The 16,769-nt window shown below is 49.2% G+C and overlaps 5 protein-coding genes across 5 annotated transcripts; 1 reads left to right on the top strand and 4 right to left on the bottom strand.

Moving 5' to 3' along the window:
• Positions 1-3,998: 3,998 nt before the first annotated feature.
• On the bottom strand, positions 3,999-5,011 carry SCP_1102190 (hypothetical protein; the record flags this gene model as incomplete). Its single annotated transcript, XM_027762654.1, has 2 exons — positions 3,999-4,198; positions 4,255-5,011. The coding sequence occupies 2 exons, from the start codon at positions 5,009-5,011 to the stop codon at positions 3,999-4,001; spliced, it is 957 nt and encodes a 318-aa protein (XP_027618455.1).
• A 2,526-nt stretch (positions 5,012-7,537) lies between these two features.
• On the bottom strand, positions 7,538-9,281 carry SCP_1102180 (hypothetical protein; the record flags this gene model as incomplete). The annotated part of the gene is made up of 2 exons (XM_027762653.1): positions 7,538-7,852; positions 7,914-9,281. 2 exons carry the CDS (start codon positions 9,279-9,281, stop codon positions 7,538-7,540), a joined length of 1,683 nt encoding a protein of 560 aa, XP_027618454.1.
• Positions 9,282-10,569: 1,288 nt separating this feature from the next.
• SCP_1102170 (hypothetical protein) lies at positions 10,570-10,950 on the bottom strand (the record flags this gene model as incomplete). Its single annotated transcript, XM_027762652.1, has 1 exon — positions 10,570-10,950. The coding sequence occupies one exon, from the start codon at positions 10,948-10,950 to the stop codon at positions 10,570-10,572; it is 381 nt and encodes a 126-aa protein (XP_027618453.1).
• A 1,146-nt stretch (positions 10,951-12,096) lies between these two features.
• Positions 12,097-13,543, bottom strand: SCP_1102160 (hypothetical protein; the record flags this gene model as incomplete). Its single annotated transcript, XM_027762651.1, has 2 exons — positions 12,097-12,486; positions 12,539-13,543. 2 exons carry the CDS (start codon positions 13,541-13,543, stop codon positions 12,097-12,099), a joined length of 1,395 nt encoding a protein of 464 aa, XP_027618452.1.
• Positions 13,544-14,588: 1,045 nt separating this feature from the next.
• On the top strand, positions 14,589-16,402 carry SCP_1102150 (hypothetical protein; the record flags this gene model as incomplete). The annotated part of the gene is made up of 6 exons (XM_027762650.1): positions 14,589-14,661; positions 14,907-14,914; positions 15,016-15,105; positions 15,156-15,572; positions 15,628-15,912; positions 15,968-16,402. 6 exons carry the CDS (start codon positions 14,589-14,591, stop codon positions 16,400-16,402), a joined length of 1,308 nt encoding a protein of 435 aa, XP_027618451.1.
• Positions 16,403-16,769: the final 367 nt, after the last annotated feature.

The following is a 16,769-nucleotide window of genomic DNA, read 5'->3' as shown; positions in this document are numbered from 1 at the left end:
CCACGCTGACTCATGATCACAGACTTGCGCAAAATCTCAGAGTATACTGGATTTTTACAAATTTAGAGGCTGAATATTGACTTCTCAGTTCACCTCGTAAATCGGTATAGCCATGCTCAGGCGGTGCTACGTTTATAGAGCGTACAGGACTGCCGCTTGCGCGGCTCCATTTCTGGCTTAACCATTGTGACCAATTGAGAAAGCGAGTTAGGCACCATGTGTATCTGACCACAGTCTGATGGGCGATAGCCATCGATATCCATGAAAGACGGTCACTCTCAGCGGACCAACAGCGGAAGGTGGCGGAAAGAGCGCTCGCAGTAGACCAGCCGGCGCGTCTCTCCAGACTTTGGTAAGCTACTGTGACAAATTCCAGTTCTTCAGAGAAGGAAGCCGGCGCAATGCGAAGAGACGTGCGTTTGCAAGTTCGCGACAGGTTCGATATCCGTCAACCGATGATAGATGCGATATCTATAATGCGGATTTCCTGATGGATATTCGGACCATCCGATGGGGATGATACAACTCACGTCTTTCACTTACTTCACAAATGTTTGCGATATGGGACTTTCCTCCTATTGTATCCTTCCATGGACTAGTACAGTCTTATACCGGTCCTTCGGCCACCATGGGTCCTTAGGCCACCCCACATTTTCTGGCTTCCTGGCCACCTTTTCCATTTCAACTTTTTAAAACTATATCTGAATACTCGAGAAGCGCATGCTTTTCAGCATGCACTAACCTCGCGAGGTAGGTAGGTCAATTTTTTGGGGCGAAATTTCGCCGAATTTTTGTATTATATATATATTTTAGTGTGGTTTTCGATATAGAAGTAGATACGAAGCGTAAAGTAGGAAATAAGAGTGTGAAAATCGAGAATTATGTATCGTACGCGTACAGTAGAAAGTAAGAGTATGAGTGCAGGAAATGTATTTGATAATGTTACTTTTTAATCTTCTTTTTCGCAGCTATGATGTCAGGTAAGTTCATCCCTCGTTGTTTTGCAGAGGAACTGATGACGTCTTCATAGCCGGGTGAAAGAAGAACAGTGATTTGGGAGATATCAGCGTAGAAGGCATCCGCATCGCGATTATGTCCTTCGAAGTCTTTGTCCCACGTACGCTGTCTCGTTATGTTCATCGACACCTTTGCGAGTGCTCCTTTCAATGCTGATTCACATTCATTCGGATGGAGAGCCTTAGCATTGCATAGATCAAAGGCGGGTAAGGGGATACCATGTAGTTGCTCGCAAGATTCACACATGTTCCATGTATGAATGCCATATTGAGCATCCAATTCTGTTAGACTGAGTGTGAATTTTGAATGAGGAGAATAATCTTACGTGCTGGTGTTTTGTCAGCGTCATCGCTCGTGTCGGTTGCAGTGTCGGATGAAAAATTGCACATTCGGATACACTGATTAATGGCGACAAATGCCAAAGTCCATGTCTTCGACACGATAACCGTAAACGTGAATATCGAATGCATCGACAGAGGAAACGACCACTTTACATTCCACTTCACTGACAACTACGACGATGTGCGTGCAAAATATGACGAATTTCGTAGTATTCATCCTGACCTAATATTTGACAGGAGACCGTACTCCTCCTCATTCCTCACGGTGGATAAGAATCATACAAAGCTTACCAGGTATCGTTGTATTAGTAGCGTATCAACAGTGCAAAGCACAAAATATAGCCGAATCCAATCAAATGAGTCATCATCTGTTACTCCATTTCGGCATTAGCCAATGGTAATTCTCACAAGTACAGGGGGTTACTATTACACACTACTGCGGAATTGTGGGGGAGGAAAGAGACCTCGTAGACTAAGCAATAAGAGGATTGTTTTTATGGTGCGCATAGACTAAAAAGTAACTCAAGGGAAAAAAATTGAAACTGTTATTTTTTCTTTTTCTTTTTCACAGCTGTGACATTGTCAGGTAGATTCATTCCTGGTCATTCCGTGGAGGAAGTGATGATGTCTTCATAACCGGGAGAAAGAACTGATTTGAGAGACGTCGGCGTAGTAGGCATCGGCATCACGATTGCGGCGTTCAAAGTCTTTGTCCCATGTACGTTGTCTTGTTATGTTCATCGTCATCTTGCCGAGTGCTCCTCCGAGTGCTCCTTTCAATGCCGATTCACATTCGTTTTGATGAAGAGCCTTTGCATCACGTACCCAATATATTCTGCACGGTTCGTATCTTTTGCCATCTAACAGGCTAATCCATGGCAACAAATTCCAAGACCATATTTTCAACACATTAATGGTCTCCGTGAATGTTGAATGCATTAACAGAGGTAGCGATCATTTCACGTTTCACTTCTCCGATAACTCGGTGCGTCCGACTCTCCATCCCGTATTCACTCACACTAAATGCACCACAGGAAACCATCCTCCTCCTCATTCCTCACAGCAGATAGGGAGCATTTAATGTACCATATACAAATCGGTATAATTTCTGTATTCCTAGGAATGATTGTAAAACTTACATAGCACACAAACGACCGATAAAGTTCCGTGTCTGAGTCATCTTCTCTTACACACTGTCATGTGCTTTCTCCGCCATCCAATGGTAATTCTCAGAGGTACAAAGGGTTACTGTATCGCACTGCTGCGGAATTATGGGGGAGGAAAGAGACCTCTCTGTGCTCGGTAACTAGAACTATCTTCTCCAAGCTTGTAGAAATTGTATGGCCTCTGGATCTGTTTGTTTTGAGTGTAATTTGCAAAAAAGTGCTTGTACATTGTTTAGTTCAGAGCAGAAATCCGAAAAATTTCATGCCAGGCATATTTATGCACACTGGAATGTTTTGGCAATGTTTCCGAAGCCATCCGCTGCTAAGATAGGCCTCACTCATATCCAACCACTCGTGTCGGGCGTCTAATGTCACGCTTACACCAAAATGGCGGGCGAAAGTGCTTGCTCGTCTAATTCCTCTTTCCACAAAGCCTTTATCAGAAATGTGTTCCCTGGGGATTGTTAATGAATACCTTCTTGAATATTCCCAGGGAGCACATTTTTTTATTTTGCCCTCGTAGGAGAGAAATTAGGCTGGCAACAACCCAAAGTGAACGGCGACCAAACAGAGCCAACATCCAGCACGTAAATATTTGGCTGATAAGTGGCCCTTACCACACCATCCATTACCATATCGGGTATCAGACTTTGACTTATTGCTCCCAAATCAATAGCATCACTCTCGGGCAACTGTCGGGTCACAACCTTGTCACGGCGCTTAGAGTGGTTGGGCATGAGTGAGGCCTATCTTATCCAGGATGAGAAGGGACCTTCGACCTGGGGAGTGAGCATTTCAGAGCTCTTATCGGCGAGATGTCACATCACATATATCCTGATATAGAAATGAGCGCCCATAATCTCATCTGTATCAGGAAATTCATCAACGTGACGTGGCCGGAGGAGTGAGGAAAGCACTGATAACGATTTTTTATACTGATCCACCGCAATTTCATGTTTTGCTCCAGCGATTGGGTTGTACATACATGCAATCTTATGGTAGGAGTATGTATTGAGGTCTGTGCTTGCCGATCTACGAGAAAGTGTATGTGTGTACCATACAGAGGCAGGCAAGATTTGGGTGGCCGAAGGACCGGTATAAGACTGTATGCATATAATGAACACCTCTAGCCACCATGAGACTTCTCTCAAGTGGGTGTCGGCACGGTCAACCCTCGAGCTCCGGCCCACTACAGGGAATGCCCTTGTGGAGCTAACAGGAATGTCGGTCAGGTAAACTCTCGTAAGAAGGTAATCACACACGACATTTCACTCCGTCGGCACGGGACGCGCAGTCATGATGGACGGAAGAACTGTACCAATACACCTCGGCGGTATACCGAAGATAATGTTGCCCTCGTCTCCTTCCTCCACGCCTTCAGCTTGCTGCGTTGCTGATGTGGCCAGTGATAGAATATCAGGAGCTCCTTCAGGTAACGGAAGCGTGGTAGCGCCAGCACTCCACCCACTCGTTTCTAGTCGATATCCTTCACGACCACAGAGGACACATCTACCTTGAGCTGCGCGAGACAGTTTTCCGCGGGAACACAAGAGAGTATGTCGCACAGGAGAGATGTCCTGTCAACGAACGAATTCGCAATACCAATGTACGGTTCACAGAACTTGAGCGATAGAGCGCGCAGATTCATGCACTGAGACAGACCAAGCGACGCATCTGGCATAGACAGGCGTCGGCAGGTTTACATGCAGCACTCTTATGCTAGAACTAACCTGCAATCTGATCATATATGTTCAACGCCAGATGTTCTAGAGTCGCCAACATAGCTTGGATAAGCCGTCCCGCGACTGGGCTGATGGTCAATTCCATCCTCCACAAGGGAAGCATTAGCCCGGTGAGCCATTGGAGAATAGCGGTGACGAATTTATCTGTAGAAAGCACGCCTAAAACAGGAAGCACACACAACGCAGTTATGCATAGATTCGAGACCCGGGCTTCGGGGGAAGGAAATTCTAAAGGCAGAAAGGCAGGTTCTCCAAATTTCCACCGCACTTCCGCGCCAATGGTCAGATTTCCCAGCCGCGGAAGCTCGCACAGGAGCTGCTGTAGATCATAGAACGTAGTGAAGAGGCAGTCATGCAGCGCGAGATGAGTAAGTTGCGTGAATACCGGCAGCACCAGGAAGAAGCTTGGGGGCGACTCGCTCCAGTTCACGTGTCGAACAGTGAGCGACTCTATTCTATGCAGAAACTCTCCCAGGACATGCTGCGTTAGGTGGACCCACTGCTCGTCCTGCCTCTCGACTAGATCGAGAGATCTGATGACCTTGCAGAGGTAGGAGATTCTCCACGCATTCAGGACAGAGCCGAGGCCCGCACGACTAGTGACACGAATATGACTGAAGAGGTGATAACGACTCGAAGGAAGGAAGAGGCGGCAGGCCAGTGCGCAGTTGTGCAACGCCTTTCGGTCGTTCCACAGAAAGTCGATGATTCTGTCGATGAGTTCATTCGGAAGTACGGAGAGCATCGGTGTCGCTGGGAGTATTTTGTCAGACTCAGAGTGCCAGACTAAGGCTCATTCGAGACCATGATAAGCTCACCTGTGGAGCTTCGCAATGCGAATTAGGTCGATAGAGACAACGAGTGACTTTCCGTCAATCGCATATACTGTCAGGCAGATACTCGACACACCTGTGGAGATACTAGTATCCCGTCGCTCACTGGACTCGGAAGGGACTTGGATGATCAGTGAGACGCATCCACGCTAGTATTTTTGACACGATAGACGCCACGACCGTGGTGGATCATAGCCGCTCAGACGTCAAACCAAGTGTGGGTACCTCATGAACGTTGAACAACCGCTTGGTAGAATTGGTGAAAAGAACATATTGTCGATACATGGTTGAGGCTGTGTTGAGGCGCCTCGTAGTCTCCCAAAGCCAGACTACAAAATCAGTCCTATGAGAGGTTGGAGGGACGGACTGATATAGGTCTGCTTTCAAACGCGCCCCCTTAACCGTAGTACAGGATTTCACTCGTGAACGCGGATGCCGAAGAGATGCCGTTGATCCGGCCGTGATGCCGGCCTCGGGTTCCTGACCGAAACAGTGGGTCGTCGCGTCGCATCAGGACGTGCTCACCTCCCCCAAGGCAAAGATGTTCCCATTCCTGTCTTCCCAGAGCCTGTTCTCACAGCGAGAACATCGATGCCTTATAATGCCTTGCAGACACCTTCCAGTTGATAGTCATGTGGATCATAAGGTAGAGATCTCGCAAGTATTTGCCGGCAGAGTGTGAGTCCCTTAGGTGAACTGAATTGAAATGAGCATGGCCCAATGAATGTAGAAGTCATTCTGACATTATGAGGATGGTGGAATGTATAATTATTGGAAAATTCATGCAACGCAGAGGGTGTTGTCTTGCAGAGGCCGACGTGTCGCGTTACACCAGATCTACTCGATGCGTTTCGGAGATCAAGTTGCTTACTCGAAAGGCCGCCAGGCGGCGGCGGAACTTGCTCGGAGACGAGGGTGGACAGTGCCACAAAACAAATAGCGCACAACAACTGTGTAAAAAGGACACTTTCACTTTTGGGTCGGGAGAGCTTGCTCTCCGAGCAAGAATGTAACTCCGAAATCGTGTACTACGGTGAAGCACCCTGATTTGAAAGCAGACTAGGCGCCTCGCTGGTGAACAGTGTGTGGCATTCGTCGAAGTACAAATTTGAACCGGACCCAAGCGGTTAAATTTTCTGCGAATGACGCTAGAAAATGCCCGATAGCTGGATAGCCAGATTCTTATCATATTGCGGCGACGGGAACTTCGAAGAACTTGCACTTAAGCTTTGATCAGAACCAATTGGACAACTTCAGGTAGGGAATAGCACTGCGTGTTCCTAACACTGTGTGCCCGGAAGTTGGTGAAAAGCCCGAACTTCGTTCACTAGATATCTTCGGAGGTATTACTACTTTACATATGGAATGTCACTAGGTTTTCGAGGGTCTACTATCTTGTTTCACCAATTTTCTCGGTGAGCGAAAGCGGTAAAAATCACCCAGAAAATGTCCGATTTCACTACCTTGCGTCGAAAGGCGAGTCGTGAGAACCCGGTTGTTTATTGTTGATTTCTACTAGGTTCCGCTCAATCACTGAATTCACTACCAGAAACATTGAATATAGATTCAATTCCAGTACATATATACAGATCTAGAGTTCCGGTAATATATAGCAATGAACACATACATCCTACGCTCCCTCGTAATTTGTGAAACAACGTCCGCCTAAAACCATGTCTGCCTAAAACCATGTCCGCCTAAAACCGCGCTCTGCGCTGCACAACAGAGCCGTCTGCTGGGACTGGCATAGGATGACATCAGAATACCGTAGCAAGGCCGGGAGGTCACTCGTTGCGTCAAAATTTGCACATACCTGTCTGTTGTTTGCCATGGTAAGGATTGAACCTTCCCCAGAGAGCAAGCCATGGAGCCCAGCAGACGAGACAACACCAGAGATCAATTTGACTAAGCCAGTCCAGATTAGCCGGCCCGAGCAGAGCGCTGGAAAGTGCAAAGCTAGAGACAGTGTTGAGCGATGCCAGCGCACGACGAAGCTCGACGACGCCATGTTGAAACTTGAACATTTAGGGCAGGGTTGATTGGACTTGGTAGTTTAACGCAACAGAAAATCACCAACAAGTAGGTGGTGAATTCCCGAACCGTTTCGACGCGGATCGTCGTTGGTGAATTTCACTACCATTCTCGGTGGATCAGAAATCAGGGGAAATCACATCCAAATCACTATCCACTAATTAATGCCGAAGTTTATTGGTGAAAGGCGGTTTTCACCGAATAAGTTCAGACAGTTCACCACTTCTCAGGCACACAGTGTAACCGAGTCTCAGTCTGTCTAGACGTACATACGTACGGTCAACCGGGCACTACTTGACATGGTACATGTCCAAATTGCCCACTCGGCGTGCAGCTAGCTCCAGCCTCCAGGCGACCCTATTCGTCAGGCATGCACATATAGTGAACAGTGCAGGCACCTATGCCGATTATTCGTTCCACACCCTACTCCGCCAGTCCTCGATAGTGTGCTCGACGGTCAGTATACGATCATCGGTAGGATCAAATCGCACGTCACTGTTCTTCATGACTGGAGAGCGGGAGCCTTTCGTCATAGGCATCTCCTCACGAAGCTCGAAATGAACGTAGTGTAGCTTTGGACATTGAGTCCGCAGGTGGACCGATGAAGAGGATATCATTGATTCTAACGATGCTCTTTGGCCCAATTCAATATGAAACTGGGGGAGTGAAAGATATTCAATATCTGGGCACAATGTCACGGCGATGAACACAGAAGACAATGACTGTGACAGATCTAATACGTCAACATGGATGAAGAGCAGCAGAGTGGATGTTCTCCCTCACCGAGAGACCAACACCGAATGATGTGTTACCAATTAGTTTCAGCGCCCGCAGTCGCGGACAGCAGTTGAATATTGGAGCGATGATCTTCTCTAACGCATTCCAGATCTTCAGCTCCAGAGACTCCAGACAAGCAAATTCGTCCCTCCGGCCGTTGAGTCCTGCGAGCACATCAGAATGCCGTAGGATAGGGTGGTTCCTCAGACCATCCTCTGCAGCATCTGCACGTTTTCCGGTGACGATAAGATGTCGGAGACCCCCCTGCTGCAGTGCATAGAACCTGACATCATCCCACATTCCACGAAAGAGCTTGAGCGAAGGAAGATCGTGAGGGGCTACAAAACTAATGTTAACCTTTGTGTGCCTTTGCATGGAAAGACTCTCTATCAAACAACAATGGGTGGATATGAATTGACGCCAGTCGCACACAGCGCCATACGGCCGGATGGTGACATCCAATGAGCGCAGAGAAGTGAACTTTCCCATAGCTGTGAGTTGCCTAAACAATACCCGCTCCCGGCCCTCCATGCTGTGTGATAAGCCACGGCGACGAAATGAAAAGAAGTGATAGGACAGAGACTCGACATGGGTGGGATGGGGCAGCGGGAGATACATCTTTCGGTTGCCTGGGTGTATAGTCCTCTTGCATATGAGATTCTTGACGGAGAGCATGGCCCCAAAGTGATTGTGGTCTTCAAGCCTCATTTCATCATCGTCCTGTAGAAAGCACGTTTCAGAGCACAAGGAGTGCAGCTGAACACATACACCATGCAAGAGGCGCAGATGAGATGGTCCGAGCGTAACGTGGACCAATTCTAGTATTCTGAGATTTGATAACTTCGGTATAATGTCGCGGAAGAACCTGTCGACGATGGTGTGCTCATGCGCATCCTCTTGGCAATGATCATCCACTGGTGTCGAATACTCCGGGTATGCTATAGGAGCAAGACGACAGTGACGAACTGCTGTTGCGATTCTCTCCTGACCAATGAAACACAGTTTGTGTAGGGTGTCTTCTGATTCCTGAACACTGAGAGGAATGATGTTCATCGGAATGGGATCTGCATGAGAGGGGTAGATCACACCCTCTTCAGGAGGGGGCTTCCAAGTGCGGGATATCGGAAAAGTGCAAGAGTCGAACAAGAGAGGCTGTGCAAGATGATAGAATACTTTGCATGTCAAGGTCAGGTTCTCTAGCGCCTTCTTCGGTGACTCCTCAGCAAGATTGCCATGTAGAATGTGGGAGAATATCGAATGAAAAAGTTCAGCAGGAAAGCGTAAATTGGAGCCACCTCGTGAAGTTTGAATGACTTCGCCAGTGGATGTTTGCTTTTCGTCTGTTTGCTCGAGATGGTCGGCCTCCACTACCATGTTGGAAAAGTACAATACTCTGAAGAAAATACTGCCATCTGTCACACTGCAAGGACACAAACCGCTTGAAACATAGCAGTGGAAGACTGACCTCTGATATCAGAGCAGTGATCTGGCCTTTTCCTTCCTAAGATCGGTAACAGTAGTCGGAGCGATTGTGTGCCTGCGTGAAGTAAGCAGGGTGTAAGTTAGTATTCAATATTCTCAGCATTAGCGGCCTTACGAGGTTGGACTACTGCACAATAGATTGTGTAAACTCTAATGGCGGGAACGGAAGAACACAGGCTGGAGCCAAGGACGAGAAAGGTACAAGGGTTGGTGAGACTCGGAGTAACTTGGTCTGTGGCAAGTTACAGACACCAGGCCGGCGCTTCAACTCGATCGATAAACGGTCGATCAGACCTCCGACTCGGAGCACCCTGGCGTCCGTGGCCGTTCAACGTTCAGTACTCAGTAGTCTCATAACCAGCCGTCACCGGTCACCGCGTCTTAGCACGTGTTTGCTTATTGCGGTATATAAGTTCAGAGTTCATCATCATCATCATAACCAGCCGTTCAGGTGCCTCCGGGCTTCGCCGTCTGGTGAGTTTCGTATAGCTATTAATCTCATACGTTTCACTGTTTCTTCGTATAGAGGGGGAATGTCACGTTTGCGTGACCCACGCATCGTTTTCGCGCGTGGACCAGCTCTCTCATGGGCATCGTGTACTATCACGATCACCTTGTTATTTACTTGCAATAAATTCTTTCTATGTCTACAAGCGTCCTTCGGCCGTTTCAAGAGTTGGATGGTCTCCTGCAAGACACCTCGAAGTCCGCGCACAGTTCTAACTCACACTCAGCCCATTGCTAAACAAGACACTCCGCCAGGCTCAGAAACAATGCACGGGCAAAGACTCTCATGTAAACGCACGCAACAAATTCACCGCGATACTTGAAGCAGCGCGAGCTGAGCATTGAGCACAGCACCCGGGAGAAGGAGCTTCTAGCTGGGAATGTAGTACGGCCGCTAGCTACAGCGCATAGAGCCACATAAAGCTGGCACAAGAGGTTCGGGCCTCAAGATTGATGTTGGTGCTCAACTGGATGGACTGTGGCAATCAATCTACCTGGTCTTACAGTCTTACATTGCACAACTGGACTCCGCAAGTTGCATGGCATTGTCAGTGCGACATACACAATGAGTAAAAACTTGCATCAAGCCCGAGGCAACTTGTAGAGATGGAAACAACATCAGCCAATTTACAAATGGGCCGCAAATCCACTCACTAGCGTACGGTAAAAGTAGCTAATCCTGGTCATAGCCGTTTTCGTTGTATTTACACAACGGGTCAGGTATAGTAGTGAACGGCGCGTCCGTTATGCCGTTGAACGCCAGCCAACCTTTCACCTTGAGGTCGTCCTCATTCTCTTCGAATGGGACGCAGTCTGCAAGATGAATGAGATAATCATCTCGCCTGCGAGAAGCAATCAAGATCATCGTCCTGCCCCGCGTGGTTTCGGTCCTGCGCGGCCAGTCGACAGGTAAAGCAAAGATAGATTCGTAACCCTTCCTACGTAAGTCGCGGTTCAGGATATGCGCCTCGCCGTTCTCGATGGTAAGTCCGCGGCGCGCTCCAATTTGTGCGAGCTGCGCAAGAGTGATGAGATAACCGCCCACAATAAGCATGGTTGGATCTGCAAACACGAATACAACTTTCATTAGTAAAGCGAGTTCCAAAAGGCGTTCATTACGATACTCACCGGTCTTAGGTTCGCTCTCAATGTTCAGAAGGTTTAGAGGGCAGAGAATATTCAAGGGAATCGGAATAAGGCTGCGCAAGACTTAAGACTCGGACGGCCGTCTTCACGTTAATTGAGTAGGTTTAAATATCCAGAGGCACGAAGGTTGAAGCAGTGTCTACAACCTGCCTTTGGGAGACTAAGTAAGTTCCTTCTAGGATCGTCTTCAACAAACTGCGCTAAGACATGTTTTCAATTGTCTCACCTAGAACGATACGGAAACCGTGCTGGCGTAGCTTGAGAAAAGTCTGCTCGAGCGCTTACCGCTCGGCTGGACGCTCCGATCCCACCGGAGGCCATTTTCGGGGGTTTCAAGGTCCTGGCATCCCGGCCGAACGTCTGCGGTGAGAAATGGGCCCGCCGGCCGGGTTCAAAATCAAATTTGGCACCTGGCGGAGCTATTCTCTCGCCCGAAAATCCTTTCAAGTTGAGGATCTCCAGGAAAATTTCTCCCATTTTTCGGGAGTTTCGCACTGGACCTCGGGCCAAAGACAATTTTTGGGATGTTCTGCATGTAAGTTGTACCGGCTTTTCGACCATTTTCGGGGGTCCGAGATCGAAGGTCCGGCCTGCGGCGGCCAGCCCTGGCACCGATCTACCGTCTAATGAATATATTTACGCGGCGTGTATGACCGTTCAGCACTCTGCTCGACCACCACCACGTCACGGTGGACAAAAGTCAATTCACGCACCACCACGACGGTAAAAATATGATGAGAGTGCACAGGACGTTGCAAAAATATGATCTGTGGAACCGGGAGCTTCCGACCGCAGGTGACGGCGGGGCTCTTTGATCCATCAAACTTCAAGTCAAGCTTCAAGCTTGACATGTCTGACAAGTGAAGAAATACGAAGAAGTACTGAACCACATGCATGACATTGATTGCGCGCAATAACCAGTACAGGGGGGAAAATACTGGAAAATCTTCGCAATGTTGCGAGCAAGGCCTACAAAGTCGGCTCTTCCGAGTACTTAAGACTGCGGAAAATTACCTGGACAGCGTTGGGTACGAGAATTGAAGCAGAAATGACTTTACGATACAAGGAACCGTAAGAAAAGAGGCATAACCGCCGCTCTTGCCTCGGTGATCCTCGTGTTGAAGCTCTCCAGGCGTCGCAGGGAAAGGGTGTGCCCAATCACTATCCCGTTCCACCAAGATTCGATGCTATAGTCCTGTATCAACCAGCGGGCACCAACCGGGTCAAATCGCACAGTGCAGTAACCTTCCTCGGATATTCTCCCCGGCACGGGCGCAATGTGCACATAGCGTAACTTTGGGCAGTGCACCCGTAATTGTGACGAGAGGAAGTAAATCATCCTGTCCAACTGCGGTCTCTCTTCCGTTGCCACGTTGACAAAGCAGAGCGACATATACTCCAGATCCGGCAACGATACTGCCGCTATTAAAACGGAAGCTAGTGCCTGTCATATGTCATTGTGAGCAGATAACCCGAAAGAGAAATGATTTGCATACTGAGAGCCCATTTTCCCTGAATCGATATAATACCCGACTGTCAATCTTCAGCGCTCGCAGCCGCGGACAGCAGCGAAAGAGTCGAGTGATCAGTTCATCTGATACGTCATACATAGAAATTTTAAGCGATTCTAGATGAGCGAACCCTCCCGGGGACTCATTCAGTCCCGCGAGCACAACAGGACCACTTAAAGCAGTGCTGTCAGTCAATGTACGGTCTTCCCGAGCCCGTATAGGTATTTGTGCACACTTGGCCGACACGAGGAGGTGTTGGAGACCACTGCAACCTGGGCCGAAACCGTATAACCTTGCATCATTCCAAGTCCCACGAAAAAACTTGAGGGATGGAAATTGCTGAGGAGTAGCATCCAACTTAGCACCCACACTCTGCACAATGGAAAGCCGTTCAAGCGAAGGGCAATGAGAGGAGATGAATGGACGCCAGTCGCACTGAGCGCCACATGGCACCCAGACGACATTCAAAGACCGCAGAGAGGGAAATGGACCCAGAGATGTAAGCCAGGGTAGAAGGTTGTGATACGGGTCCTCGAAAAGGTCCTGTCGCGCTGGCTGAAACATGTAAAAGGACAGAGATTCGAGCAGTGCGGGCTGAGGTAGCGGGACGTACACGTTTGGTGACGTCCAGTCGATAGGCATCTGCTGAAATACAAGATGCTTCACTGGGAGCGCATCCAAGCGGTCATGAAGAGACTCCTCGTCACCATGTTCATCCTCCTTGCTGAAGCATGTCTCGACGTGCAATGAATGAATGATAGGGACATTACGCAAGCAGCGCAGATGGAATGACGTGAGCGTGATCCGGGCCAACTCGAGATGTTTAAGATTCACTAGCTTCGGCAGGAGGTCGTCGAAGAAGAAGTCCAAGATCACGCGCTCGCGAGGATCATCGAGGCAGTGATTGTAGCGATCGCGCCCATGTTTTAGATACTCCGTAGGAGTAACAAGACAGCTATGAATCCCTGCTGCGATTCTCTCTTGGCCCATGAAAGAGAGTTTCTCTATGGTTTTCTTTGGTTCTCTGATTTTGAGTGGGTAGATTTGCCATGACGGAGCATATGGATTCCTGACGACATCCGGCGAATCACGACATATGGTGACCGTGCATGACTCGAATAAGAGAGGCTGCGCGAGACAATAGAATTCCTTGCACGTTAGAGTCAAGTTCTTTAGTGTGGTCTTCGGCGACACCTCATTGTGAGCACCGGTGTGAACTTGAGAAAATATCATCAGAAATAATTCTGAAGGGAAGGGCATATTCGAAATATCCGATGGGGTAGTAGAAGCGCCGAGATGAAGAGGTCTTTGGGTGTATTCCCTGTGGCTCGCCCGACGGAAGGAAGCACTGCGAGCTGTGGCACGAGGAAAGTTCTGCAAAAAACTAACATCAAATGGTTATAGATACAGCCAAAGGCAGGTCGTTGGTGAGCTTACCTCACGAAAAATGAACGGATAGTCCTCAGTGAACAGACTTGGTGGCGAATTGTGGCACTCGACTCGAGTCGGTGACCTGAAACTATCGATGTCCTTGCCCCTGTGACATTAGTACGGGAGTCTGGATTCACAGTGCTGTGAAACTTACAGGAAACTACGGCAAATATTGAGAATCGAGCAATAGCAGTGGAGCCAAAGATGATGGTCTGACCGGTTCGGTTAGAAGGATCACGTAATAGCGATCGGCGTCTGACATAGTGATTGCTTTTGGATTGCTTGAAGCTGAAATGCACTACGTCGTCAATTCTTCGAACGTCATGTCTTTGGCCAAAGCTGTAGGATTAAACCCTGTCGAATATTCGGTGATACGTCTGAACTTGAGGAAGTGCGTCGCCATCGCTGGCTACTTAGATTTTCTTACTGTGGCACCTGCTTCGTCGCAGACGTACGTGATCTTGCCCAGGACCTCCTCCAATCAACCACAAGCTGCCCTCAGAGCGACGTTGAATGGATATTAAGTTTATTTTGTATGCGCCTCACCATTGCTTTATACGCTTTAGCAGCATCCTAGCAATCTTGCCAGAGACCTAGCTCGCTCATGCGCAATGGACCACCGAGCGTTGGTCCTGCGTCGGAGACCGACTATGTGTCATCATTATTGAAAGACTACTGTAAGTGCTCCTGGTAATTGTCTTCACCTGTCCCCAATTTGCGATGATTGGTCGCCAATGGCGCACGAATGGGCGCACAAACATTTTTGTCGATTTAGTTTGTCGAATCAGGCCTAAGGCTCTGCGTGTACGGAACACCCAAACCGTAATCGCGCCTAGTTGCGATTGTTTGTGTTTGTTCATGGCAACATCGACGGGAATTCACTTCATTGGATGGTTTGGGCGCTAAAGAGGGGCTTTGTTAGCTCTGGCGGTATATAACATCGCGCTTTAAAACTTGCTGCACCTCTCCATCGAACATTCATCACCACCACGCGCTACATTCTCATTTCCACATTTTCTTGCCCAAATCAGCTTACCATGAACTTGTTTGTACTTTCCGACCTCTCCAACATTCTCGTTCCGATACCGGTGGCCCCCAACTTCAACCCTTGGGCGAATCACGTACGCGTTCTAAGTTGATGTGGACGCGTCTATTCTCATTCCTTCCTTAGTCTTCCTCGGACCCGTATCATGGGAGAAACTCCAGGGGCTCACTGTACTCCTACGAGCAAAACAGCGTGGTGCGGGAGGTTTTCAAACGTTGGAGTATAGACCGGTCCTACGTTCCTCAGCGCTTCGTCTCGTTGGCTGAAGTAACTTCATCCGCACCGCATTCCTCTGCGCCGCTACCGCGTTTACCCTCCGAACCAGATTCCACTCCGCCTTCAGCGCGCTCGCCCGCTGAGCCGGATCTCAAGGTGTCTCCAACGTGGCCACCGCTTTCCACGCAGCTGCCCACGGAACCGGAACCCACTGTGCGTTCACCGCGACTACTCACTGCACCGGATATCCCCATAGTGGGAAGACGCTGTTGCAAACGGAAGAGAGCACAACAATGCGATGACGAGGAAGAATTCCTTCCTCAACCGGTATGTGACTGGACAGCGTAGTGCTCTGGCCGACTCTGATCACGCGTCAATGCAGAAGTGCAAAGTCGTGAAGACTTCCCCATCACGAAAGTGCGCCTCCGATGAGGCTTCCGACGATGAGGCCTCCGACGATGAGGCATCCAACGACGAGGCATCCAACGACGAGGCATCCAACGACGAGGCATCCCACGACGAGATATCCGATGATGAGGCATCCGATGATGAGGCCTCCGACGACGAGGCCTCCGACGACGAGGCATGCGACGACGAGGCATCCGAGGACGCCGACGCCGACGGCGATGACGATGACCTCGACGATGACGACTACGACGACGAGACAGTATGTCTCCTGGCATCTTGCTACTTTGGCTGATTCTGATCACATGTCAATGCAGAAGCAGAAAGTCGCGAATTCCAGGACGGCGAAGGTGGCTTTATCGAGGAGATCCAAGGCCGCCTCATCGAGAGCAGCGAAAGCATCCATTACGGGTTACGAATGCTTCTTCGGGGATTGCCACATGAAGTTCAAATCCTCGAAAGATAGGCTTAGGCATCTGGACACTCACTTCGACCCAGTTTGGCACTGTCCGGGGTGTTCAAAACTGTTCTCGCGAAAGGACGCGCTTCTGCGTCACCTCAGGTCAATGCCGGATTGCTTGGAGCACGTCGCGTGTGGACCAGATGGCGGTATTGACTCGACGAAGCTGCCTGGTGCCCTTATCTCACCTTGGAAGACCCCGCCCGGGATCAAGAAGATGAGAATCCCTCCCCAGGGCGATCCTGCTCGTGATGTAGTCCTCAAACTGCGTCAGGAAGCTGGCCTCGATTAACTGATCATAAGCTCTCGCTTGTGTCAGATAAGATAGACGCCTGCAGTCCCATATAGGGATCTCCGAGGGCTTTGGGGGCTCCGCTGTGCGGGTATGACCGCACGCATTAGGGCAGAACGCAGGATGAGTCCGCCATTGGCAACGCAGCGACGATGTATATACCACGAAGTAGATACCACGAATGTACGTACTTATTAATTCTCACTTGATCTATTACCGCCATCCCATATGTACTTCGTTGTCCAAACGCCAGGAATGTGTCGTAGGCGTACGTAGGTATAATGCCACAACAAAGAACGTCATAGGCCGCTGTTGGCCAAGATCTACGCAGGTCCAACCTCACGCCGCGACGCAAGCCTACATGATA

Source organism: Sparassis crispa, assembly GCF_003851025.1.
Source record: "Sparassis crispa DNA, contig_000011F, whole genome shotgun sequence".
NCBI classification, from domain to species: Eukaryota; Fungi; Basidiomycota; class Agaricomycetes; order Polyporales; family Sparassidaceae; genus Sparassis; species Sparassis crispa.
Note: the sequence above shows the minus strand (reverse complement) of the source record. Positions and strands in the feature narration are given on the sequence as shown.